The 16,057-nt window shown below is 44.2% G+C and overlaps 1 protein-coding gene across 1 annotated transcript in view; it reads right to left on the bottom strand.

Annotated features, from left to right (window-relative positions):
• USP31 (ubiquitin specific peptidase 31) overlaps positions 1 to 13,596 on the bottom strand; it is a 70,050-nt gene extending 56,454 nt beyond the window's left edge. Inside the window, exon 1 of the mRNA XM_032460877.1 lies at positions 12,787 to 13,596. Coding sequence (XP_032316768.1) covers positions 12,787 to 13,416 — 630 coding nt within the window. The 5' untranslated portion in view covers positions 13,417 to 13,596. The remainder of the gene's footprint in view (positions 1 to 12,786) is intronic.
• Between the last annotated feature and the right edge of the window lie 2,461 nt (positions 13,597 to 16,057).

Genomic DNA, 16,057 nt, shown 5'->3' with positions numbered 1-16,057 from the left:
ATATTTAACACTAAAATTCACACAGGACTGGTTTTTGAAACCTGACAAAATGATTGCAAAATTTGTACGGAGAACTTTTAAAGAACAACAAGATAGCTCACCTCTTACCCAAGGTATGTAGTACTTTTCTGCACCGGTTTTAGTCATGCTTAATACTGCAGAACAAAAATTTCACAGTGGTAGGGGCGGAGAATAGCATGAAAAGAACAAGCAGCAACAATGCCATGTGGTACCAATAAAAGTACTGATGAAACAGAACACAAAATTCAGAAATAGACCATAACACTAAATATGGAGAAGTCTTTTACAAATAAACAGGGTAATGATAAGGCTGGGGTAACACTACCAGTTAACACTCACTTAGCACTGATGGTATGCCAGGCCCTCAGGCAAATTTTCCTCTTATTTGTTTTCAGAACAACCAATGAGGTAGATATACTATTGTCCCCATTTTACAGATGAAGAAACTAAGCCCCAAGAGTTAAGTGCCCAAGGTAGTTCCATGGCTAGTCAGTGGTGCAGCCAGGACTGGAACACAGGCAGTCTGGCTCCCCAGTCCAGGCTCTCAGCCACTCACTATACTATACAAGATGGGAAACCTCACCTTAAAATAAATCCCCACTTTACACATACACCAAAGCAAGCTCCAAATGTTGAAGAGATAAATATTTTGGAACATGATAGAAAAACCAACAAAAAATAAAATAGAGAAGTTACATACAAGCATAACTTTTCAGCTATACTATACAGTAATAAAAGCAATAAGGGAGAAGGACAGGTTCAACACACTAAAACCTTTTGTAACATACAAAGTAACAAAACTAAAAGAGTAAGAGACTGAGAGAAGTATCTTTATCAAATGTATCAGGGCTTAATGAAGTTGTTACCTTAACAATCTACTCTCTATAAAGAGCTCTAATAAAGTTTTTAAAAAAAGAAAAGAGAAGAAAAGAAGTTTCAAAATCCCAAGAGACACCATGAGCAAGTGGGATTTACTTCTGGAATAAAAAGAGGTTCAACATCTGAAAATCAATCAATGTAATATGCCATATTAATAGAATGAAAGAAAAATACATGATCATCTCAGTTGATGCAGAAAACGCATTTGACAAAAATTCAACATTCCTTCATGATAAAGACACTCAACAAAACTCACAAAAAAACTGTTGGAGCTAATAGATAAATTCAGCGAAGTTCAGGATACAATATCAACACACAAAGACCTGTTGCATTTCTACACACTAGCAATGAACAACCCAAAAAGGGAATTAAGAAAACAGTTCCATGTATAACAGCATGAAAAAGAATAAAATACTTGGGGATAAATTTAACCAAGGAGATGGTGAAAAATCTGTACAGTGAAAACTACAAAACTTCAGCGAAGGAAATTAAAGGCAACAGAAATGTTAAAAACAAAAAAACACTCCATGTTCATGAACTGGAAGACTTAATATTGTTACAATTATATTTCTACCCAAAGGATCTACAGATTTTAGTGCAATTCCTATTAAGATCCTAAAGGCATTTTTGGTTTTTATTTTATTTTATTTTTGCAGAAAGAAAAGCCTATTCTAAAATTCACATGGAATCCCCAAGGACTCCAAAGCCAAAACAATCTTTAAAAAGAAGAACAAATTTGAAAGAATTAAGCTTCCTGATTTCAAACTTACTACACAGCTACAGTAATCAAAACAACGTGGTACTTAAACAAAGACAGACACATAGATCAATGGAATAGAATAAAGAGCCTAGCAATAAACCCTCTCATATACAGTCAATTGATTTTTGACAAGGGCACCAAGACCATTCAACAAAGAAAGTAGTCTTTTCAACAATGGTGCTGGGAAAACTAAATATCCACAAGCAAAAGTATGAAGTTATAACCTTACCTTACACCATATACACAAGTTAATTCAAAATGGATCAAAGACCTAAATATAAGAATTAAAACTGTAAAAGTTTTAGTAGAAAACATAAAGGGAAAGCTTCATGACGTTGGATTTGGCCATGATTTCTTGGATCTGACACCAAAAGCACAGGGAACAGAAGAAAAAAAAAAATAGGTAAATTGGACTTCATCAAAAATAAAAACTTTGTACATCAAAGGATAATTATCAAAAGAGTAAAACAACAACCTTCAGAATGGGAGGAAATAGTTGCTAATCATATATCTGATAAGGATTAATAGCCAGAATATATAAAGGACTCCTACAACTTAACATCAACTACAACAAAAAATCCAACTCAAAAATGAGGAAAGCAGCTTAGATAGACGTTTCTCCAAAGATGATATACAAATGGTCACTAAGCACTTGAAAAGAAGGTCTAAGCCATTAGTTAAATCATTAATGACTAATGATAATTAGTCATTAGAGAAATGCAAATCAAAACTACAATGAGATAATACTTCACATATGCTAGGATGGGTAATATCAAAAAAAAAAAAAAACCCAGAAAATATCAAAAAAAAAAAAAGAAAAACAGAAAATAAGAAGTGTTGGCAAGGATATGGAGAACCTGGAACCCTCATACATTGCTGGTGGGAACGTACAATGATGCAGTCACTGTTGAAAAGTTTGACAGTTTCTCAAAAAGTTAAGCACAGAATTACCATATGATACAAAAGAATTGAAAACAGGGACACACATAGATACTTGCATGCCTATGTTCATAACATCATTATTCACAATAGCCAAAAAGCAAAACCAACCCAGGTGTCCATCAGTAGATGAATGGATAAACAAAATGTAGTATATACATATAAAGTAATATTATTCAGCCATAAAAAGAAATGAAATTCTGCTACATGCTACAAGGATGAATATTGAAAACATCACCCTAAGTAAGCCAGACACAAAAGGATTTTGTGCATTGTATTGTGTGATTCTATTTACGTGGGGTACCTAGAATAGGCAAATTCAGAGAGACAGGAAGTAGAACAGAGGTTACCAGGGACTAGAGGGGAGTCATTGCTTAATGTATACAGAGTTCCTGTTTAGGATGATGAAAAAATTCTGGAAATGGAAAGTGGCTGATGGTTGCACAACACTGTGAATGTACTTAATGCCACCAAGAGTTGTACTTAGAAGCAATTAAAATGGTAAATTTTGTTATGTGTATTTTACCAAAAAAAATTTTTTAATTGGGAAAAAATGCCCATAGACAAATGAGCAAAGAATGAATATAAACTGACAATAACAAATTTAAATTATCAACTCCAACGCATTCTACAAATGGTTTGAATACCGAACATGCACCATTCACCGGACTGGGTGAAGTTTATGGTCAAAACAGCAGCACTGTAATTTTTATAATAATAAGTCAAAAAGATGTCCAGAAGCTTTTGATGCTCTGAGAACATGCCTGGAAATTTATCCTAAATAAATAACACAACAAAACAAAAGGCTATAAACATGATTCAGGTTCATTGTAATAAAAAAGGGTAGCGGGGAACTACCCAATAAAAGAGGACTGGATGATTAAATTATTGCTTAGCAATATGATACAGATGTATTATTAAATATTAAACAGTATTATGAGCACTATCTAGAAATATGGGGAAATGTTTTATAAGTTGCATGAAAAAAAGTCATAATCCAAAATGGCCTGGCCAGGATGATAGCAATTACGTAAAATATGTATATATGTGGACAAGTACAAAAATGTAAACTGATGGCACTTTAAGGCAATGTGTTCAGCACAAGTGAGACCACAAATGTCATCATCACTGCATACTACCGTGAGTTCAAGTTGAAGCTCTGCCCCTGCAAACGTGTCAAGAACCAAACTAGATCAAGTCAAAATAACAGATTTAGTGCTAGTTTATGTCGCTAATTGGAAAGATACATTTAAAGCCTCAGAATGGAGGTTTTATAACAAATAAAAATCTCTAGCCAAAACTCCACCCTACACTACTATTTTCTTTCATGAGTTACCACGAGACCTCAAACATAACATGTCTAAAATAGAACCAGCACCTCTGAAAACCGAGGGCAGCCTCGGTTTCCCAAATGTGACCAGGCTCAAAGAGGCTAAGATATATTCTGTTCCCTCTTGAAGCCCCCTGTCCTCTCTCATCATCACCCCACCCATCCTCAATGTCCCTGGGCTCGGAGTGAGCATTATTTTTAAAATAAATAAAAGAAACAGACAATCATACCACAAGCCTGTCTGAAATTCCTTAGTGGCTGCCCTCACAAGATGCTGTTCTCTGACATAGCATCCAAGGACGGAGGTCAGAGATCTAACTCTGGCCAAAGCATCACACAGTGACCTTCTCCCCATTCCATCCACCCCCAACCACGTCCCCTACCCTTCTGCTCCAATCACACTAACCTTGAAATGATTAGGATAAGCCAAGTATTTTGAGGTTCTCAGCCTTTGCACTTGATGGATTTTCTGACCTGGAAAGGCCTTTCCCACCTCTCCACCTCTCCCTTTACCCACCCAGAGGATTCCTACCAAAGCCTTCAAGACAGTCCAGGTATCAGGGGGAGGGTATAGCTCAGTGGTAGAGTGTGTGCCTAGCATGCATGAGGTCCGGGGTTCGATCCCCAGTACTTCCATTAAAGATAAATAAATAAAAACCTAATTACCTCTCCCCCAAAATTAAATAAGTAAACAAATAAATTTTACAAAAAACAAAGAAACAGTCCAGGTATAATTTCTTCAGGCCCCCACAACCCTCACATTCCTTCTTCAAGTGATCTCTCCCCTGGGTTCGCACAGCCTCTGTCACAGTGCTTATCCTACTCTACTGCAACCGTTTCTTTACTCCGCCTTCCCTCCTAGACTCGGATTAAGGGCATGGACAATCTCACTCATATTCATAGCCCCAGTGCCTCCCAAAACAGTACCAGCACAAGAAATGTGCTCAATAAATCTGTGAGCTTAATGAATCATGTCAACAAAATACGAACCAGAATTTGACTCTTAATGGGTATAAACTGATGTTTCCACAGCTCTGCACTATATTCAGGGTTAAGAACAGGAAATCAACCTAAATAAACCAGGTTTCACAACGCTGCTTTCCTGGTTTTCTGCCTCTCTCTCTGGCTGCACCTTCAACAAGTCCACTAAGTCCCCCTCCTCCTATCCTCTTGTTTTCAGTTTCCCCCAAGGGCCTGACCTTGGGCTTCTGATCCTTACACACTCAGTGCTCCTGGCTTCAGTTACCACCTCTACGCAGTTAACTCCAAGTCTCCACAGCTAGTCCTGAATTGCACCATATTTCCAACTGTCTATTAAGACTCCTTAGATATCCCATGTCCCCCAGCCCCAATATTTCAAATTAAATTCATGGTCTCCCCTGCTCCTGTGTTCTCCAACTGCTCTGTCTCTATCAGACTTCCCCTATTTTCTCCATCACCCAGGTCGGAAACCTCGGTGTTACCTTTACCTCTCCATCTCCTGAAGTGCCCTTAATGATGTCACGGCGTCCTCCCGAATGTCTCCGCGGTTCACCCTTTCCCCCTCCTTTTCCCTCAGGTCATACCTCTGATTGCCCTCTCCCTGATTTACCTTCTTCTCCATCTGATTCATTTTTTGCTCACCATCAGACCCATTTTCCTAAAACATCTTTTTTCATCAAATCAGAGTCTGCACAGCTCAAGAAGCTTCAATTTTGAATCACTACTGATTGCAGCCTCAAGGCTAAACTGTTGGGACAGACTTTCAAGGCCACCCATAATTTGTCCCCTCGCATCTCCTCAGCCATCTACATTTATGTCCCCTCCTCTCCAAATCAGTGGTTCTCAACCAGGGACAATTTTGCCCCCCAAGGGACATTTGGCAATGTTTGGAGACAGTTTTGATTACCATGACTGGGGTGAGGGAAGGGAGTACTATCAGCATCCAGTGGGTAGAGCACAGGGACACTGCTCAACATTCTCCAAGGCCAGGACAGCCCCCCCACAACAAAGAATCATCCAGCCATTAATGCCGGTATGTCAACAGTGCCAAGGCTGAAAAAAGTGCTCCAAATCAAATCCCCACCACAGACAGCCCAGTGGCCTCTCTGACCCTAGACAATGTTCCAATGCTGCGCCTTTGCTCAGAAGATTTCCTCGACAATCTGGAATGGCATCTCTTCTCCCCTTAACTATCCAAGCCTTTATCTTCAAGTCCCATTCAAAGCCATATTTCATAGCTTTATACACCATCTATAGACTGATGACTCCCACATCTTTATCTCCAGCCAGTCCCAACCTTCTGAACTCCAGACTCCCTTATCAAGCTGTCTACTAGACATCTGACAAGTGTCCTGTTTAACACATCTGAACTCCTGATCCCTCAAAACTGCTGCTCAAGGAAGTGCACAGCTCCAGTAATCACTCTGCTGCTCAAAACACGAAGGAGTTATTCTGGCAGATCCCCTCTGCCTCAGTGCCTCCCCTGGAATCAATCCTTTAGCAAGTCCTGTCGAATCCACTTCCAGATATATCTCAAATCCATTCACTTGTCCACCGCGTCCACCACCACCTTTACCTGGTCTATCACAAGAGCCTCCTCACTGGCCTCCCTGCTTCCAGTCTACATTCACTATTTAGCACTGAGAATGATCATTTCACATTTCAATGAGCTTGTGTCAGAACTCTGCTTAAAACCTGCAACAGCTCCCCACTGCTCTTAGAATCAAATCTAAATCCCTTAGCTACGAGAGGATCTTAAAGGATCCGGCCTCAGCCTACACGGCCCCCTGTTTCAGCCTCATCTATCCTGCGCTCTCCTAGCTCTCTAACCCATGAAAAAGGCCTGTCAGATTTTCACAGGTACCCTCAACCCCTGCCCCTCTGCAGAGCCTTCTGAATAAATTTTATTCCCCTGCCTGGCCACACCCATTATTCTCTCTCATACACCTAATCTCTTCCTTCTTGGCTCTTAAAATTTTAAATTCCACCTTTATCAGTGTGTGTGACCATCTGCCTCCCTGTTACCGTAGAAGTTCCAGGGAGGAATGGACCGTGTGACCTCACACCATTTTTTTCACCATCACTATACCACGTGGTTTACCCCTACATACGCAGTGACTAGCACAGCATGTGGCATGGAGTTAGGCGCTCCATACATTCATAAATTTGTCGAAGCTTAACTGCCAATAATGAATGAACGAATCCTGTCCTTACACTTCAGCTCATATCTATTTCACCCTTCTCTGAACTCCCACTGAACTTTCCCAGTCAATGCAGTTTTTAAAAAACTTTCCTATAAACAGGTAAGATCTCTGAGGGCAAGAACTTTGTCCTATAATCGTCCTACTTAATCCTCTATTCCCAGCCCCTCCCCTAAACTAGCCCCTCTACCCACAGTAATTGCTCAGTAAAAGCGGTGCGCGTCAGCAAACACGAGAGTCCGTAACTGCCCTGAGCTTCTTCACTCCCCAGCTAGTCCTCTTTCCACTTTTCTCACGCGTGCCCATGAGCCCCCTTCCCACCTGGTAAGAAGCTGCAAACACCAGGTGGACACTCACTGGAGAGAGAGCCAGATGTTTAAGACAAGTGGAGAACAGGCATACCTAGAGGAAACAAAACTGACCTACGTGAAAGAAAATAAGCTTGAAAACTGAAGAGCGGGGCAGTCACTTGTAAGAGGAAGCAACCGTCAGGGGCGAGGCCCTAGCATGCAGCTGGAGGGGTCAGGCTTTCGCTGGGCAATCTGGTAAGCAAGCCAACAGTTTAAATGCACTTTCCCTCTCACTCGGCAGCGCCTCGTCTAAGACTCACTCCTTAGAAAAGGAGGCTTGACATATGTTGAAGGACTGGCTATAATGCTTAAAAATTTTATACAGCCAAAACATCCATCAGTGGCTTCTATACAGCTGTTAAAAAGAATGAGTTGGACTTGGACGTACTAACCAAAAACAACAAAACTATGCTGCCCGTGATACATTTGAAAGTCCATGGCTGGGTCATAGGGGAAAGCAAGTCACAGAGCTCTACAGGGAGTAGGAGCCCATCAATGTAAAAGACGTGTTTATATACGCATTTAAATGACCTGAAAGGATAATTTTTTAAGGAAGACTTCCAAAAGCGCCTAAGTCTCAGGAGCAATAGCACACATACAAAGCTAACTGCAACTGACCTTATTTTCTCTGCAACTCAGCCTTGCAATCTTACAGGAAATAAAAAAATTAAAAAAAAATGCTACATGTTTCAACAAGTCCACCCTGCCTGTTTATGTTTTTCTGTTGAGACCTGTCGTTTCAGCGGTTGTACTGATAAGGCAACCACAGATCCAGGGCTCAATGTGCACATATGTCAGCATGGCCGGGGTGACAAAGTGGGGAAGTGAGAGCTCTGGTTCTGCTCCCTCAGCCTGCAGCCTGCAGCCTGCAGCCAGCAGGCGGACACTCACATCTCACCCAGGTGTCCTTCCAAGTCTAAAACTTGATGATTCTCTCACCTCCTTTCTCCTCCAGAGATGTGGAGCTTCACTAAAAGTGGCAGGGTTTGACAGATAAGGGAACTGACCAGGAAGAAACATACTTTCTACTTATTACTGTCACAAGTCTGAATATGATCTACACAATTTCATCTTTTTTTCTACTTTTCAAATGAATTTGAGGGATACCCTGAAGTTAGATTACTACTTGGGAACCACTATGAAACACCAAAACCAGGAAAACTTTTTATTATAAATCTACAGCATAAAATCAGAGCCCCCCAGCACAAGTCCACAACAAAGTACGGTGTGAAACCGAGCCAGTGTAAGCCCCTGACTGCTAGCTGGTCTGCACTATCCATTTATACACATACACTCCCTTTGTAACCCAAGAACTCTCACTAATAAATAAGCACCACCAGGCACCAAAGTTCAAGGAAAAAAATATGGGAAGGAAAATTCATCAATTCCTTTTTGTTTTTACTGCAAATTTGGAAGGAGTTCCCACAGTTCTTTTATCAGTTGTTCTAGCTGTTCTTTAGAAGCACAGCTTGAAAACTGCTGCTATAAAACCTATCTTTGTTACTTGAAAGATGATCGTCCATCTTTTACTTACTGCAAAAGGGCACTGAGTACTAGAAGTCAGACAGCATCTGTATGAACCCGGAGCATCCATGCTAGCTTCCTATTAAAGTTAGGACAATAGGATGATTTCCTCCTAAAACAGCATATTGAGCATTCAGGTTTCAAAATGACTTACTCTCAGAGTTACTAAGAAAGTGATTCAAGGATTCTGCCAGTGAAGTCTATTACTCTTCTGCTGCAGCATACACAGAGAGAAGTTACAAGGTAGCCACCTAAAGGCTGGGAAAGTAAAGAAAACCTGCATTAAGGGAGCTCAAACCATTCTTTCAATAGTTTCTCCCAACCTCAGCGCTACTGCCATTTGGGGCTGGATAATTCTTTTTGAGGGATAATGACTGCACGTTGTACGATAGCCTCATCCGTGGAATCTCCCCACTAGTTGCCAGCAGCACCCCACACCAGTTGTAACACCCAAGTAAGTGTCTCCAGACATCACCAAGTGTTCCCAGGAGTGAGGGGCTGGGGAAGCAAAAGTGCCCTGGAGAACTACTCTAAGAACAGGAGAAAAACGTCTGTGTAAGAAGAGAAAAAAGATCCAAGTAGCAGCTAGAGAAGTTTCTTAAAGCTTACAAAGGTTGGGTCAGTCAACCCATTTCATTCTGGAAAATGAATACAACCTTAACAACCATCTAGCTCAGCCAAAACCAAAAATACGTTTACCTGGCAAGCTCCTTAAGACGATAAAAATACAGTCAAAGCCATATGAAGTGCTTTTGGAGACCTCGAGGCAAATTACCTCAAGATGGCAAATTGGTTTCATCTCCTGTGCCAACTGGTAGTGGCTGCCTGGAGCCCAGAACTCAACAGGATTCTGAGGCTGAATGTGAGCTCATGAGAAGGGTATCTGCATCAACGTCTGCCACCAGCAGGCAATGCGGGCGTGGTGACCAGTATGCCAGGCACCCACTTTCTTGGCATTCTATTTCCTTTATGCTTCACGGGCAGGTACAGTGATTTCCCAAATGAGTGCCTGCCACATGGTAGGTGAGGCACTTTGGTGGGCTGCCTACAAGGTAATCCCCTCCTTTCCTCATCTCTTCTATTAAGGCAGGAAAACCCAAATACCACCATCCTGCCTCCATGGCAGCCAAGCAAGAGTGGTCAAGTGACATGATTACAGTCAATGAGATGTAGACAGAAGCCTGCTAAGGGGACTTCTGGAAGAACTTTTATTTCTCTAATGACTTCCTGCCTCAATTGGGTAGAATGCCCTGCGGTGACAAACATTAAGGACAAACAGCCAGTAACAGCTAAAGACGAGACAATGAAAACACAGAAATGGCCTAAGTCCTTCTTGGGACCATAAAGCCACTGCACCACCTTAGAACCGCCTACTCCAGACGTCTTACAGGTGGACTAATTCAACACCTTGACTGCTTAAGGCATCGTGGTTCGAGCTTCCTCTTTCTGATGCAGAAGGTATGCCTAACTGACCAGGTAAACTGTCAATAAATGGGAAGTGAATGAATGAATGCAAAGTGAAACCTACTAAAGGGTCAGAAGATTACATTTTTTTAAAATAGTGCCTCTAAGACATTGTTCAACTTTGCCAAAGCATGCTATAAATCAGTCTCTGCTTTTCTAGAATTATTGACCCATTTCTGTTACAGTTTTTTAATAAATAAAAAAGTGAATACAGCCTCTTAAAAAGCAATGGAAATGTTCACATACAAAAATGCTGGAGAAACTGATTTTCACATTGTAGAAAAGAATAGAAAACCAAACTGAAGACACTGAGCTCTGACCTTGAAAAGTCTGCAATTGCTGTGGCTACCTTCAGGCAAGTATTAGCAAAAAGAAAAAAGAAAAAGACTGATATAGCTGGTTAGTTGCCATTCTCTCCTAATTTCTTATTCTGAAATCTCTGACATGGATTTCTTTTTCTCCAGTCCCTATCCCAGTTAAGTATTTCCATTCAAATATCCAAGATCAAACAGAAACCATTTTTTCTTTGAGAAAAACAGGGTAGAACAACATAAATAAATATAAAAAACTGTAAGTAAAATGTATTAAAAGGGGAGGAGTGGCCCTTGGCAGTACTGTTCCTCAGCAAGAAAGCGGGTCCTCAACCAAGTGAGAGCTTACCTTAGCTAGCCTACTGTTTTATATTTTAATCAAATCATTTACTCTTAAATAAATGTTGTAGAAAGAAACTTCACAGCACCAGTGGAAAGCAAGTACCACTTGCCATAATAGAAGCCAAATGTAAAAACAAATCCAACGAAAGCATAACCTTATTAAATTCTACCTAGTGTTGCTAATTAAAGTTTCTAAACTTGAAATCTGTTCTTTGTTTAAAAAAAAAAAAGGTGGGGGAGTGAGCAAGAGGCTACCACCAAGTTGAGACTTTCTCTTGGGCACAATCAGGACAGAAAGAAAGGAAAAGGAATTAACTTTCTTACTGTGTGACTTCATTCTATTTAATTCTATTTATATCCATTTCCCACCTAAAAGTAGCCCTCATACAATCTCAAATCATCTTCCCCTTTTGCTTAGAATAAGAGCCCATTTCCTTAGTGCAGCCTAAAGGATGCTACACCATCTGGCCCCAACCCACCACTCACTCACAGCTCTCATGTACTCACGACAAGGACCCAAGGGCCACATCTAGCCCACCGCTTGTTTCAGTTTGGCCCATGAGCTAAGAATGATTTGTAGAGATGAATATGTGTCATGAATCTGACGACAGGGAACATTAATTTTGAACTCCAATTAAGCTAAATAAACATCCTCGCCAAAAAAAGAATCTCATTCTTATCACTAGCAGAACTGTATTACAAAACATGGTACTCAATTAGCACAATACTTTTATTTTAGGCAATAAAAACGTATAGAAAAGTGTTTTCTCTTGTTATGTAAGTACCTACATAATATCCTGGATTTTGCATCTCGACCAGCAAAGCATAAAATATTTGCTGTGCGGCCCTTTACAGAAAGGTTTGCCCATCTGTTGGCCAAGCGCACCGGACTCTTTACCACCTCAGGGCGTCCACACTTCTCCTTACACCTGGGAAGTGCTTCCCCGGAGCTCCTCAAGGCTGGCTCTCCTTGGGGTTACTCAAATCTCAGAACCTCACCTCCTCCTGGAGAGGTCAACCTAACCCTTCCCCCTCCCCATTTATCATACTCTGCCAGCATATCAGTCACATCACCAGGTTTTACTTCTTTCAAACCACTATCTGATATTACCTCCTTAACTTTTTAAAGTTTTTAGTAACAAAAATAGTAGCAGCAAATGCCCATAGTACTACGCTCGATGGAAGCATTTTACAAACCAGGTTGAACCCTATAAAAGTGCCAATCTGTACCTCAGAACGATCAAAAATGGGTAATTTCATAGCGTTCAACCTAATATACCAACTTCTTAGCAGCTCACAACCACGTATGAGGTAGGGACCAGAGGAGGAGACTGTAGCACAGAGAGGTTGAGTAACTTGCACGCGGTCACACAGCTAGTAAGTGGCAGAACAAGGATTTGAACCCAAGCTCAACACTCCCATCCCCAAGAATGTAAGTTCCAGGAAGGTGGACTATCTTGTTCACTGTCCCATCCCTCCCCTACGCCCAACACAGGGCTTGGCATGGAACATGCCCTTAATAAATACGCGATGAATGAACGAGAGTGGCTCCCCCTTACAATCAGCTCTATCTGCCGGGGCTCGGGGCCCAAACCTCTCTCTTTAGGCAACCAGTGCAATTGGCCCACTGGGCGCGACCGAAGGGGGAAGGGAGCCTTGGGCAGGCGGTGCCCCAAGGGCTCACCTTGAAGTCGCGGCTGTGCTGCGGGGTGTACTCCAGGGTCCAGAGGGCCCGTACCAGGTGCGCCAGCTGCTCGGTGACCTCGCCCTGGCCCTGCGCGCCGCGGCCCGCGGGCTGCTCGGGGTCAGGCGAGGGCTCGGGCCGCCCCGCCCGGTACTGGCCGAGCGCCAGGTACTCGGCGAAGAGCTCTGTGTTGCTGAGGCACTGCAGCGTGGCGTTCATGAAGCACGTGTTGCCGTGGTTCCGGAGCCCCGTCACCCCGGGCACCGGCTCCGCGGCGGCGGCGGCGGGCGGCGCGGGCGAGGCGGGCGGCGGCGGGCACGGCGGCGGCGGCGTGGGCGCGGCGGCCGGCCCGGGCGGGAAGCAGCTGCGGAGGCCGCCGCGGTCCGGGGCGGCGCCCTCGGAGCTAAGGTGCGAGAGCGTGGACAGCGTCTTAAGGACGCGGCTCATGAAGCTGCCCACCGAGCGCGCCGACGAGGGCGAGGAGGGCGCGGCCGGCCCGGGGCCGCCAGCGCCGCCGCCGCCGCCCGCGCGGCCGCTCCGGAACAGCCGCTTGCTGAAGGAGCGCTTCTCCTTCCCGCCCGCCGCCGCCGGCGGCGGCGGCCCGGGCCCGGGCGCCGTTACCTTGGACATGGCGGCGGCCGCCGACGCTCATCACCGCGTCCGCCCGCCCGGCCCGGGGCCCCGCCACGGCCGCCGCCGCATCCCGCCGCGCCGCGCCTCACCGAGCCGGGGGGCTGGACGCCCCACACACCTCAGAGCGCCGCCGAGCGAGGGAGCGAGCGAGCCGCGGCCAGCGGGGCGGGCGGGCGCGCGCGAGATCCGCCCAGCTGGCCCGCTCACGTGATCCGCCTCCGGCACCGCCCGCCCCGCGCTGAAGCCGCCGCAGCCGCCATGTTGACTGAGGGAAGGGAGCCGCCTCCCCGGCCGGAGGCGATGACTCGCCGCTCCGGGCGCAGTCCTGGTGCGTGAAGCCCGAGGGAGGCCATGTCTAGTGTGGGCAAGGTCCAGGCGCCTTGGGGAGCTTTGGGCTCGCACCCAGTGGTGGACCTCTGGGGTGAGTCTCCATCATCGCTGATCTGATGGTGAAGGCATTGGGAAAGTGCAGGGATCAGGATGCCGCCCCTTGCCAGACCCCGGAAGAAGTGATGGACATAGCCCTGACCGGACCTGGGCAAGCTAGCCTCGCCCGGCTCCCGAGGGACCCCGACCGCCTGCGTGCCGCTTTGAACGTCATCACAGTGCCTGGCACGACCCGGCAGGCTTGTCTTCCAGGCGGCACTTTGAAGTCGAGTGAAACGATATTATAAGAATTACCATCCTTTTCAGACCAGCCTTTAAAAAAAATCCCTGAGCTCTACCATCATTTATTCATTCGTTCAACAGATACTGTTACTTGCCAGCACTGTCCCAGACCCTGGGAATACGACAAAGTGTGAAACTAACAGGGTTTCTGCTTACCCTCCTGTTTGTGGATGCTGACAATAGTTGCTGTGTTCCCAGCATTTGTTGAGCATGCAATATCTTCTTCAATCTTCCATTCAGTTCCTTTGAGATTGATAAGACTGTTATCCATGTCAAACCCAAGCGTGTTGCAAAGCCCCTAGACTTGACTTCTAAACAAAAGGTCACAGAGCCATAAATATCAGAAGGACCCACCTAGGTCATATCAGTAAGCGAAGAATTCTCGTGTTTGAATCATCATACTGACCATTACTAAGTGACTTGAATATCAGTGTTGGGGAGATTATACGAAACGGTGGGGACTCCGGCAAACTGCAAATCAACGTCCTTCTAAAGGGGGTGGCTGCCACTCAACTCCAGCCAATTGTTCCCACGTGAAAATCAGGGCTCAGATCATCTGATTTTTTAAGAGAAGGTGGAAATCCTATTTTTAAATGTCGGTTCAATTTAAAGAGAAAAAATAGTACAAAAAAAAAAAGTGCCCCTTTGTCCTGCCTTCAGCCCCAAATCCACTCGCTTGTGATCTCTGTAGATTCATCTCTTTGCTAACCCTTAGCCTGAGTACTGGTTACTGCAGAAGGGAGAAATCAGGGAAATCAAAGTCTTTCCTCTTTTTAAAACAAATCCCACCTTACACCATATTTCAAAGTAAATGGCTTTTGCCTCTGGCCTCCCATCCAGCAGTAAGTAGGACCCTTATGGTGACACCCCCATGGATTCTTTGCCCTAGCCCCCGAATCACCTCGACTCGCACCTTCTAGTCAAAACATTCATTCCTAACTGCATCTTGAGCTCGTCTGGACATCAGAATGCAATCTGATCATTTATTCTAAAGTGTGAATGCGGTGGCCCTCAACCCTTGCAGACATGTTTGAGAATTTTCAAATATGAAAATTGTGGAGGAGGGAGGGATTAAAAAAAAGGAATAGATTTTGGTGAAATTTCAAGCAGTTTGACAACATTTTATCACAATATTCAGCCATTAAGTTAAAAATTGGTTTGTTTGCTTGCTTTCTTGTTTGTTTCTAGTAGATTGGAAGGGTCTTGGGATGGTCTCTGTAGATTTCAGCCTGACTTGGAAGTTAACCCCCAAGGTTTACTTCCCTATGCTGCGTTTTTTTTTTGGGGGGGGGGGGTTAGCACTTCTCCATTTTGAACTCCTGTCCATAGCACCCATCAAAATCTGGGAAAGACTATCAGCTGTTAAGGTAGAGACTAGATCTGTTTTGCTGACCAAAGATTCCGAGAACTGACCATGTTCTCATAAATGTTTGGTTAAATGAATACACTGCTTTAGAAGGAAATTGAGCCTACCAACAGCTTTTCATCCCCCACATCTTATGCCCTAAACCCATGTCTAATTTAAGCCACAGCTATAAACTGTGTAAGCCACTGCAAGTGTGATAGCCCCCCCTCCCCCCACCTCAGAAGTCTATTCTTCATTTCTTTGCTTTTCTTCCTGCAGATTCTCCCTAAAGCCAAAGAACTCTGGCTAGAGTTGAATTAACAAGCCTCTCTTCCCTAACAGGGGCAGCCCTCAACTGGTGGAGTCTTAGCTGAAATATGACCGCGTTGCCTGGGCCCTCCCCTCCAGTCCAAGCAAGCCACTTGGGATCCCATGGCTGTCATGTGCTTCAAAGAAATTAGGGCCCCTTAGCACCCACCTTGGCACCACCACACAGGGGCATCCTAGGGCTCACCACACCCCTTTGAACATGGCCGCCTCCCCAAACCTGATACTACCTAGTTGCCACTCCCATCTTTTCCCACCAGCACGGGGGTGGAATCAAAAAATGTAATTGCTATAGTT

This window comes from Camelus ferus, chromosome 18 (assembly GCF_009834535.1).
Source record: "Camelus ferus isolate YT-003-E chromosome 18, BCGSAC_Cfer_1.0, whole genome shotgun sequence".
NCBI classification, from domain to species: domain Eukaryota; kingdom Metazoa; phylum Chordata; class Mammalia; order Artiodactyla; family Camelidae; genus Camelus; species Camelus ferus.
This window is presented reverse-complemented; position numbering and strand designations above follow the sequence as displayed.